Source organism: Camelus bactrianus, chromosome 9 (assembly GCF_048773025.1).
Source record: "Camelus bactrianus isolate YW-2024 breed Bactrian camel chromosome 9, ASM4877302v1, whole genome shotgun sequence".
NCBI lineage: Eukaryota > Metazoa > Chordata > Mammalia > Artiodactyla > Camelidae > Camelus > Camelus bactrianus.
This window is the reverse complement of record NC_133547.1, coordinates 49,773,415-49,785,085: the sequence shown is the minus strand read 5'-3', so window position 1 is coordinate 49,785,085 and position 11,671 is coordinate 49,773,415. Positions and strand designations below refer to the sequence as shown.

At 45.3% G+C, this 11,671-nt stretch overlaps 1 protein-coding gene across 2 annotated transcripts; it reads left to right on the top strand.

Moving 5' to 3' along the window:
• The first annotated feature begins 301 nt into the window (after window positions 1–301).
• Window positions 302–4,993, top strand: HSBP1 (heat shock factor binding protein 1). Of its 2 annotated transcripts, none has more exons than XM_010967678.3 (4): window positions 302–457; window positions 1,014–1,080; window positions 1,619–1,739; window positions 3,465–4,993. In XM_010967678.3, the coding sequence occupies exons 1-3, from the start codon at window positions 413–415 to the stop codon at window positions 1,735–1,737; spliced, it is 231 nt and encodes a 76-aa protein (XP_010965980.1). In that variant the 5' UTR covers window positions 302–412; the 3' UTR covers window positions 1,738–1,739; window positions 3,465–4,993. The 2 variants fall into 2 exon arrangements, with proteins under 2 accessions (XP_010965980.1, XP_010965989.1); XM_010967687.3 differs by having other exon boundaries at window positions 3,462–4,993.
• The last annotated feature ends 6,678 nt before the right edge of the window (window positions 4,994–11,671 follow it).

Genomic DNA, 11,671 nt, shown 5'->3' with positions numbered 1-11,671 from the left:
AGACACAGGTCTGGACTTGGCACCTCGCAGGCGCCCGAGAAAGGAAGCTCGGCCTTTAACGACAGCCTGGCAAGAAAGCAAGGCCACGCCTTGCGTTTCAGTTTTCCTCCCGGGGCGGGGCTTGGAGCGGGGTGTGGTGGGCGTGTCCTGGGCGGAGCTTAGTGGAAGGGGCGGGGCGCGCTGGGTGGTGCCGGCGAGGCACTGAGAGGAGGGGCGGAGCCTCGCCTCGGAACGGAAGCGCGAGATCTCAGGCCTTTCCGTGGCGTGACGCAAACTACAGCTCCCACAACACCCCGCGGTCTCGCAGTTGGCCTCTGTGGTCGCGAGAAGAAGCTGCTGGGGGCGTCTGCGGAGACAAACGGAAGTGTAGGTGACGGTCTGAGGCAGCGCCGCCAAGCTGGGCACCGGGGAGATGGCCGAGACTGACCCCAAGACTGTGCAGGATCTCACCTCTGTGGTAAGGGACGGCTGTGAGCGCCCGAGGCCGCGGCACCACCGGGCGGCGCCGGCGAGGCCCGCGGACCGAGGCGTCCCCTCAGCGGCCGCTGGGGCCGGTCTTTGGAGGCCCCGTTTCTAGAGGCTTCAATGGCCGAGGCCTCGCCACCCTGAGCCCCGGGCCGATGGCTTTAGCCCCTGCCTCTGCTGACGCGCGCAGGCCAGACCCCCCGCAGCCCCATTCGGTCGCTGACCGCCGGGTCTCCGCCAGCTCCCGTCCCCACCCCCTGGGCCTTGCGCGCCCCACCCGGCGAGTCCTCCCTCACACCCGGTGTCTCGGAGCCGTCCGAAGCTCCCAAAAGACCCAACAAATTGTGAAAAGCAGCGGGCCCCCCAAGTCTGATTTGACAGGTGGGGAAACTGAAATCCCAGGGACAGGGAAATTGAAGGCCACGGAGCCGCGGAGGATTGGGGCTGGAACCTGGGATCCTGGCCTCTCCCTGGGACCAGAGCGCCTGTCCTGATCCCGTGAAGGTGACTCGGATGAGCGTAGGGTGTTGTGTTTTGTTGTTTCATAGGTGCAGACACTCCTGCAGCAGATGCAAGATAAATTTCAGACTATGTCCGACCAGATCATTGGAAGAAATATCCTTTATTTGTAGTCAGCCTCTTAGGGGTCTTTGAATCCCATTTTCTGGGTGGTGGTGTCTATAAGTGGGTGGTTTGCAGGCCAACTTCCGCCAGTCATTTATCAAATTTTTTTACGGAGTTTGGAGGTACTCTGAGAAGTGCTTGGCCAAGAGCTGGAGATCACAGCTGAGCTAGGCTAGGTCCCTGGCTACGAGGAACTTACAGTCTATCTATAGTATTGTCGGGTATGATTGACTGTGGACTGTGAGCTATGTGTTTGATGTGTATCTCTCCTCTGATCCTCACCTGAGGGAGAGATGGTAGTGTTAACCTTTGGGGGGGTGAAGAAACGGGAAGCTTAGAAAAGGGAAAGAACTTGCTCAGGTCCCATCACTAGCAAAGGGCAGGGCTCTTAACCAGATACTAACAATATCCAAAGGAAGCTGGAAAACCCCACTTTCATTATGTCGCTGTGTTGAAGGCCGTAGTCTGCAGGGCCCTGGAGGAGAGGAGTAAGAAATGGGAGCTGTTGCATGGTCCTTAGCTTCCCTACTTGACGACATGAGTAGTCGCATTGATGACCTGGAGAAAAACATTGCAGACCTCATGACCCAGGCCGGGGTGGAAGAAGTGGAAGGGGAAAACAAGATCCCTGCCACACAGAAGAGCTGAAGGTGAGGGGGAGCGGTAGAAGTGTGGTGCACTCAGTGTGATTTTTGATGTAGTCAGATTTTCTTCAGATCTGTCCTGGGCCCTGACCCAACAAGCATCCCTTTATTGGTACCCCTGTGGACTCCAGGCTTTGAATTTTCCATGCCAAACTAATTCTTTATGTAAAATTTATTTTCCCTCTTTTATCAATTAGACCTGGATCTCTAATGTTAAGACCCTTGGTTAACATTAAATAACCACTGAGTTTATTTCATTACAGCTAAAGCAAATATATTTTGTTGGCCTGAAAATTCTCATCCCTGGCAGATTTTTCAATAGGTTTGGTTTTTTTCAAACAGATAACTCAAACACCCACATTGCCACCTTGATAAAGGCCGTCAATTCTGAGGATTCTCTGGGGAGCACCCCCTGCAATAGGTACATGCCAGGGCGATGACTGATTATGACTTAGATGACCTAGATTATGGTCACGTGAAGCCTTCACCCTAGAGTTGATTTAAATTTCCATTGTTCAGCTACAGATATCAGAAGAAAGACTAAAATCAAAAACATCCATTATAGGAAGATAGCTAGACACACAGGTGACAGCCTTATTCTCACCAGAGTGGATTTCTTCAGGATAAGCCTTTATTTTTTTTTTTCATTAAATGATATTACAAGATATTGAACATAGTTCCCTGTGCTATACAGAAGAAACTTTTTAATCTTTTTATATGTAGTGCCCAACATTTGCAAATCTCAAACTCCCAAGTTTATCCCCTCACAACTGCTTTCCCCTGTAACCATAAGATTGTTTACTATGTCTGCGAGTCTGTTTCTGTTTTGTAGATGAGTTCATAGTGTCTTTTTTTTTTTTAGATTCCACATATGAGTGATATATGGTATTTTTCTTTCTCTTTCTGGGTTACTTCAATTAGAATGATAATCTTTAGGTCCATCCATGTTGTTGCAAATGGTGTTATTTTATTCTTTTTTATGGCTGAGTAGTATTTCATAGTATAAATATACCACAACTTCTTTATCCAGTCATCTGTCAATGGACATTTAGAGGATAAGCCTTTAAACTCCCTTTTCTCCCATCCCATTTTTAGCATTTTAATTCCCCATGAAAGTAAAGTTTACCAAGAATGTTTAGGTAACTAGAATGCCACGCAGAATATACAGTAAAAGACACCAAATTCCTTTTTTATTTCCTCAGCATGTGCTGGCTGGACCAAATTATAGGTAACTATGAAATACAGTTGCTTTGAAGTCCAAGAAAATAAATAGAGGTTTGGGAGGTAAAAGACTTAAATTTGCTGTTATCTTAACAGTGGATTGGTTGGTTGGCTGTGAGTAAATCACAGAGTTGTTTTGTGAGGGTTGTCATCTTGATCCCTCTGTAGAGGTGACATGGCCAGTGTCCTGCCAGCCCTAGGAGCTTCTCTTGGTCTTACCATGCAGCCGTCAGAAACCCCATCAAGTGAATAAGAACACCCTGTTGAGAAGTGCAGGGTAGAAGAATTTCCAGATACGAGGCTAATTCAGAGAAAGGAGTGGGAATAGGATACAGATTGACAAGTTTTTTTGTAAAGATTTCCATCTTGTTTTTGCTAGAATATGGTGCAGAGAAAATATGTTTAGTTCAATAGAGGATTCTGAAGGGATATTTAGTTGTTAATTCTGTCTTGTTTTTATTTGTCCTTATAGAATGAACAGCACGTTGATGGCTTTTCCTTTTTCAGCAGGTCGCTCATTTACACTGAAATCTGGAACACCCTTTGTACAAGCCAAGAGAAGACGGCTTTTTGCAACTAACTACTATGTGTAGACAGGTTTTATACTATAAAGTGTGCGTTCTTCTTACCACGTACTATCTAGTTAGTTTATAGAGTGATTTCCCTCCCCAGCTCCCATGTTTCTTGAACATGGTAACTTCACATGTTGGACCTTGATCAGTTGTGCTATTAAACACTAAAACTTTGGCGGTTCTTGCATATAATTGTCAAATTTTTTAGTGTATTTTTGTGAAGTCATTTTTTTCTCTATCATTCCCTTTGTAGTAGTTGCTATTTGATAAAAGTTGCTATGTAATTTTTTTTATTAGACACATAGTGGATCCTTCGGTTGTAATTAGATTTTGTGAAGTAAGACATTTATAGTTAGGGTTCTCAGACAGGGTGACTGTTGAGCGAACACCAAATAGTGTGTTGGTGATATTTCTCAAGTGGTTAGAAACATTTAAGATTGTGTATTCATAAGTATCTGACACTGCTCTGTTTCCAAAACTCAGAATTGAATCTTGATTTTATGTCTTGAGTCCCTGAGGTCAGATGCTAAAGTAACAAAGAGTAACTACTGCCACTTTAGTGTTGGAACTTCTGAATACAGAAAATGACAGAATTGCCTGATGTAATGAGGCGTTCAGTAGTTACAGTTTTGCATGAAATTTGAATACTTTAGTAGGACCTACGTTGTCCATCTACAGTAGTTACCATAGGAAATCTGGCAGGATTGTTCAACTCTTTTAATTCAACTTGTGAGCTGCTGGCTGGGAAGAAACAAAAAGGAGACAGACCATGTTAAGCCCTTGTCAGTTGCTTGGCTCGAAAATGATAAATGACTTGTAGTAGGCTTGAGTTTTTAAGAAAGACTTTTTCTTTAAACTGTTTCTTACCTAAATTCGTGCAGAGTAATGGTTTTATTATTGATGAATAAAGACAGGGACAGTAACTCCTGCAGCAACAGGGGTGCTAGGCCTGAGAGTCAGGCCTGCTGTGAGGGAGACCCTGTGACTGTCACAGCAGGGGGAATCTTGTGTACAGAAAACTGAAGATGTGGAGGGATGAACTAGTGCTTTAGAGGAAAATCCGTAGTCAACACAGAATGATTTTTTTAAAGTTTCCTATGTTACCAGTCTTGATTGTTTGTATTGCAAATATATAATAATATTAAGAAATAATTTGTCCTATTTATAAATTATATGGGGAACACAAAGGAGTCAGTTTCTTCTGGGATAAGATGAATTACTCACTATTATTACTAAGCTGCAGAAACTCCTTTGCTGGGCCAGTGGGTCGTGCTGTGAGGTGTAGCCCTGAGCACCCAGAGTGGACTGGGCTCTAAAGACCGGACAAAGCTGTGTGTGGGATGCTCCCAAGCCTGGAAGATGGCAAGTGGACAGTCGGGATGGAAGGAGTTGGCATCCTTGGAAGATTTCAGAGGAAGCTCCCCTGACCAAAAATACCTGCCATGAATAAAGGTGCCTGAAATCCTGCTCTTGGCACTTTTTTTGTGTCAGAAATATCTGTTTGGTTTTCCATGTTTCATACCCTTTCAGATGATCAGCTGGAATCAAAACGGGGTGGGAGGCATCGGGAGGGAAGGACCGTGCCACCAAGAGGGAGGCAGAGGAGCAGGGAACCTCCGACTATGGGTTCGCCCAATGATGGTGAAGGAGCGGACGTCTGATGTGGTCCAGAGGGAAACCTTAGCCAGGTGTACCCCCTAGGACGCTTATCCCTGGAGAAGCTCCAGCAGAGAAGGGTCTGTACTCACTGGGAGGTAGAATCTTGCCCGTGGAGGCGATTCACCCAGTGCAAATTAGCACCAGAAAGGCTCTGAGCCCATGGAGCAGAAAGGGGATTTAACTCATCTGCCAATTTCCAAGCTATTTGGCCAGGGATCTTTTTTTATACTCAGCACCTAATTAACCTCTCATTGAGCCAGCGTAAGGTGTGAAATGCACCTGCGGAGATACTAGTTAAAGCCAATCAGTAGCCCTGTGGTCACTTCCTAGACTGCACTCCAAGTGCTCTCTTGACACTTACCCAGCCTTGGCCTCCTGTGAAATGGGCTCTGTGACCCTGGGAAGCCTTCACATCATCTGTGCTTTCCCTCAACCTGAGGGTCCCCAGGTAGTGCAGAACGTGGTACCTGTAAGTTACCACAGCGCCGCGCACCCAGGTGCTCCGGCCACAGCCTCCCCATCAGGCTCAGCCTTTTGAGCACAGCCTGGTTTTGCCAGAGAAACACCTCTTTCCCCCTCTGACCCTCCCCCCAGGGTTCGGGACACCCTGCTGGTCCTGGAGTCTCTGCTCTGTGAAGGCTTCTCTCAAGGTCAGCATTGCCTCTTTCTAGTTCCGGGCATAATCTTTCTGTGCAGGAATATCTGTCTACCCCTCTTATTCTCCAACTATTTTTTGTTCATTTATAGGCCAGTGAAGATCCCACTTAGAGCTAAGGACTCCAGCTAGCATGCATGTGCTTGCAGTAAGCAGAACAGCCTTAGATGTGATTAAATGCCCTCATCTGCTAAGTCCAGACGCCCCATCAGCTTCCTCATTTGGCCTCTAGTTAATCCTGCTTTTGTTCAAGACATAGGAGTTTTAAATGCTTTAATATTATTTCATCAGTTTATTTGTATACTGTTTCATGTCTAGCTAAAGTGCCACCATGTTTGACCTTATCAGAACAAACGTACAGCGTTTCAGGTAATTAAAGTTTCATTTGCCTTTGTGAATCGTAACAGCACTTACAACATCGTTGCTGTGGGGACATAGAGTCCAACAAACCACTTAGAATGAACTTAACATTCTGTTTGTAAATGGAAAGTTTCCTATGTGGATATTTATGTTCCTTTTTTCAATTCTGTAGTCTATATATTTTAAGTAAATTAAAACAGGAATTTGCACAATATGTTGTCAGATCTAGCCCTGTGAATTAACTAGCAACAGTTAACGATTAGTCATAACTAAGAGCATCTATGAAAGCATTGTAAACCACTGTGCTGCGCTGGCATTTTGTTTACGTCACTTGGCTTAATCCTCACGACAGCCCTGAGTTAGGTTTTTATCTGATCAGCCGTTTTAAACAGAACCCAATGCTGGGTGACAATTGACCGAGGTGTCACAGCTGTTTCCTGCCTGTGGTTATGAGAGCTAAGATTTCCAGCTCCTCACGTCCCAGGCTGTTTGGGAATCAGCACCCCACTGCCTGGGTGGATCTTGAAATTCGTTTTCAAAAGGCTGATTTTGCATTTTCAATTAAGCATGACCTAAGTTAAATAATAAACAGGCTTGATGTGAATTTTTGTTCAGAATTAAAACTATTCAGGGCTGGTAGAAATGCTCCTGGACTATCTTCTTCCACCCCACCCCCACCCCCAGCCCCAATCAGTTATTTGAGAACAACTGTAGAAACAAATCCAGTTCGGTTTCTCAAATGTCTGCCTTGACAAACCGCAGGGAATACTAACTACTGGTTTTCACAGTGATTTCCTTGCTAACAGCCCTGTCATTTCTCACACAAAAATTATCCCTTGAGACCCACCTTGGGGGACAAAAAGACTGCCTCCCCCAGTGACCTCTTTGCTTACTATCTTATCAAGTCTCTTTGTTTAAAAAAAAAAAAAAGTGCAAAGGTCTTAAGGTACCCATGCATCCATCACCTAGAACCTTGTCTCCTGGGAGTGATATTAAGGGTCTGCCTTTAGCTGCAGCCTCTTTAAAAACTCTTTCAATGAATGAAAAGCGGGTTGGGGGTAGAGGGCTGTGAGTCAGTGCCCAAAAATGAAAACCAGAGGGATTGTGACTGAACATCACTCATTGACCTCACAAATCACTTTGGAAATAGGAAAGGAGTTTGTTTCTACAGGTCGGGTTGAGTCTGTTAGAAAAGAATCGTTTCTAATGCTTTGCCCTCACGCTGAGGCTTTCGCCGAGAGAGGCGCCTGGAAGCTCCTCAGACACCTGCCTAGGATGAGGTCTGTGTCTAATAGATGCAGAACATCTGCTTCCACAGGCCCTGGCCACTGCTGTTGGTCCCTCCTTGAGCAAAGCCAAGCATGTTCACATGCACATACGTAAACTGCGTGTGTAAACCTCACAGAGATGCTCCGCTGCTTCGTGGTAATAATCGTGGCTGTATGTGTATGCTCTCCTACTTTGTGGATGCCTTTTAACCAACTATATGGATCAGTGGCAAAATGTCTACTTTCCAAAAGAAGTAATATCGTTTCCAAATAGTTAAAAAGAGTTTAGGATCGAGCCGTCTGAAAGAATTCAGCTGCAAAGGAGGCTAGATTGTCTCACAAGGAACAGCTGCCCCAGGGAGACTGAATTCCACACCTGCCAGACCATCAAAGACGCAGAATGCACCACCAAAGGGTATCCCACAGAAAGGTATGCCTTGCTCCTTTCCTCTCATCTCTGTTTTAAGAGTGAAGACAGCATTTCCCCAAAGTTGTTCCTCTTGCTGTGCCCATACCTAACACAACCCTCAGCAAGGCACCAGGCGCAGGGCGTCGCTGAGCCCAGTGATGCTCATGTTTCAGTGCCACTGGCATCCGGTGGGCAGAGACCAGGGGTGCTGCTCGACACCCAACAAAGCACAAGGCGGCCCCACCATAAACAATGATCCAGCTCCAAGAGTCAACAGTGCCCAGATGGAGAAACCCCCGCTTAACCCATTGAGGATTCAACTGCGCCTGGTATCAGGTGTCTTCTAATAGCTCCCGGCCCCTCAGAGGAGAGGAGACTGAGAACTGGACTGGGGTTCTATCCAGATGGAAAGGGAAAGCTGCTGGTTCCAGACTGCTTAGGTGCAGCTTCTCAGTTATAAATTGTAACACTGGAGATGGTGAAATAAGAAGCCAGGTGGCTCTCAACCATGGCGGCACATCACAGTCTCCTGACCAGGTGGCACCCACATGCCCTGCTTCAGAATCCCCGCAGGTGGACCCTGACAACAGGGTTTGTCTTAGCATCAGGGTTGAGAACCGTTGCAGAAGGTGTCCTGCTGCTTATCGGGTGAGGGAGGGGCTTTCGCCTGCAGCATCTCAGCTCCTCAGATACTCAAAGGTCATTGACATCGAAAAGTTTTCCAGCTAGAATCCTTCTCCCTCTAGTCAGCCCTCAAAAAACCCATTCCTAAACCATTACTGTAGTTTTACTACCTCTTACCTTTAATGGGTCTTTAGAAATTGCCATCAAAACCGAGTGTTTCCAGAAAGAAATTTTAAATATTAAATATCTTAAAACTACAGGCCTGTTATGCAGAAGGAAAACCCAATTAACTTTAATGCGCTGGGGCTAATCATCAGAAAATTCATTTCTGGAGATTTGAAGGATATGGTTGTTTCTTCTACTGATACATTCTCATGGAAATAGACCACTTGACTGTTTCTGCTCCAAGGTCCTATTGAGCAAAGGATGGGCCCAGATTCTTTGTGGAACAGAAGCCTGAGACTGGCCTGGTACACAGATTGCAAGGCTAGAAAATCTGCAAAAATGATATTCCAAAGAAAAAAGTCAGACCTCCCACTTGATAAGGCAGTCAGCTCTGATGCCCTCCAAATCCAGATGCCCCTCAATCAGAACCTGTGTTCACTGGGCGTAATTAAGAATCTTAAAGAGAAAGACTCTTGAAACCAACTGTCAAAATTACTTTGTATTGCAAGCAGAATTTCAAAAAAGTTTATGATTACCACGGGTCAGCATTGGGATCCATGAGCCCTCGTCACTGTGGCCAGACCTTCTATCAGAATCCTTTGTCTGAGAGGCTGATGACCAGAAACTTGCATTTTGCCAGCATCATTGAAAGGAAATACAGTAAGAGTCTTTCAGTGGGTCAATCTCATTTTCTCAAGGACAGACAAGGCTTCACAATGACCTGCCACTCAACCTTGCCCTCCTAAGGAAAAGCAGAGCCTGAAGGACCCCCTGGCACAGCTGAGCCAGTCTTTCTGGAATCACTGACTGCGAACATTTTCCTCTCCATGAACTGCCAGAAATGTCTTGGGTTTATTCAAGCTCATCTGTATTCCAGAACAACTCTGAACCAGATTTGTTAGAACTACTTTTACAAGTTACTGTTTGGCAAGTTCAGAACTTACGGAGTCTTTTTTTGTACTAAGTAATGTAGTAAACTGGGTAAGAATTCTTTGAAATTATATTGATGTGGTTCTAGGTCTGCTTTATGCCGTATTTAACACCAGTGAAATGTTAAGCGTTTTCTTCCTTGGGAACTAACAACTATTTTGTTCTTACATACATGGAGAAAACATTTCTTCCTCAAAGTCAGTTACCTTAGGGCAGTGGGTCTTCAAGTGGGGTCCCCAGGCCAACAGCATCAGCATCACCTAGGAACTTGTTAGAAATGCATGTTCCCAGGCCCAGCCCCAGCCCCAGCCCCACTGACTCAGAGACCCTGAGGGGGAACCAGCACCCGAGTTTTAACACACCCTCCAAGAGATTCTGATCTCCCTCCCGCGTGAGACCCGGCGCCTTAGGGTGACAACTTCCTTGTCCAATAGCTTGGGGGTCAGACTAATCTAAGCACATGACACCTGCCGGGGCATCGATTAACATGCAGATTCCCAGGGACCTGAGATCAGTTCTCCAGTTGTTTATTTTTTTATGTGACTTCCTACTTAGGCGGGAAAACACTGCATGGAGGAATGAGGCAGCAGGGGAAATAGTTTCCCTCTGAGTCACTGGGGCCAGGCCCATCCTAAGGTAATTTAAAGGGAATTGATTCTTAATTACCCAGAACACCAGAGCTTGAGGATAGCGCGTGACCTTTCCGGCCCCGTGAAATGAGGAGTTCGCCCTCCGGCCCAAGGAGCTGAGCCTGAAGAGCCCTCACTTCACGAAGCCTTGAATCATTTTAAATCAATTTGCTTCTTATTAAAATGCACTTCAATAAAAAATCATTTCTACTCTTAAGCGACAAAAGGCTGTGCCATCATTTAAGGCTTCCTGAGTGTTTCAGTTGATTAAAAAGGTTTTAAAGAGCATGGTAAATATTTTACCAGAAGGCTAAGTTACTCAAAAGGAGATTATTTTTTAAAAACTAGTAATTTATTAGTTCATTTATCTCTATTTTCATGAAAACACATTCTTTTAATCTGGCCGGCACGCTTCTTTTCTATTCCCACAGCAGGTTAGCATGTGAATTGCTAATTCTGTAATACATAAATGTATTGAAATATAATTTAACTTGTAAAAGTTACAAGATTTTACTAATAACAAGCAAGGTATCTATAAATTACATTTCAAAAGAACTTTTGGAGGGTTTTAAGCATAGGTTCATGTACTGGAAAAAAAATCGTATGTGCTGTTTGGAGGAAAAAAATAGGTTTCTCATTTATCTTGTGAGTCATCCATCCCAAAGGAAATAACTAATGCATGACTTTTTTTTCTACTTATTGGGAGGAAGGAAAGGATTTAATGCTGAGGCCCAAAACCAAGGCGCTGAGTTCAAGTACTTACAGTCAAATATTTTATTTTGATAATAAAAAAATTAGAATACCTTCAGTTGCAAGCAATGACTAAAAATGGCTTTAACAGTAAGGATATTTAATGACCTCTTAAAATGAGAAGTCCGGAGGTAGGCAGTTCTGGGGATGTTTAATTTATCAGTTCTGCTACGTCCTGGCTCCAGGCTGGCTGCTCTGTGGTTCCTTGCCTTGCCCCTCCATTCTGACACACAGTGTCCAAGCATCACATCTGGGGACCAGCTGAACAGCAGTCCCCAGACCCTCTCTCCCTATCCATCTCTGTTATGGGTTGAGTTCTGTCCCCTCAAAAGATACGTTGAAGTCCTACCTCAGGACCTCAGAATGGGACCTTATTGGGAAATAGTCTTTGCAGATGTAATCAAGTTAAGATGACGTCATGCTGGATTATGATGGGTCCCAATCCACAGGCTGGGGTCCTTTTAAGAAGAGGAGAAGAGACACAGAGACAGGCAGGCACAGCACCGGCTGATAGCAGAGGCTGGCTAGGATGCATCTGCCAGCCAAGGAGCACCAATGATCGTGGCAACACCAGAGGCTCGGACAGAGGCAGGGAGCCAGTCCTCCCTCAGTGCCGCTGAAAGGAACCAACCCCACGGACACCCTGATTTTGGATTTCTGGCCCCCAAGTACAGTGAGAGAATAGATTTCTGTTGT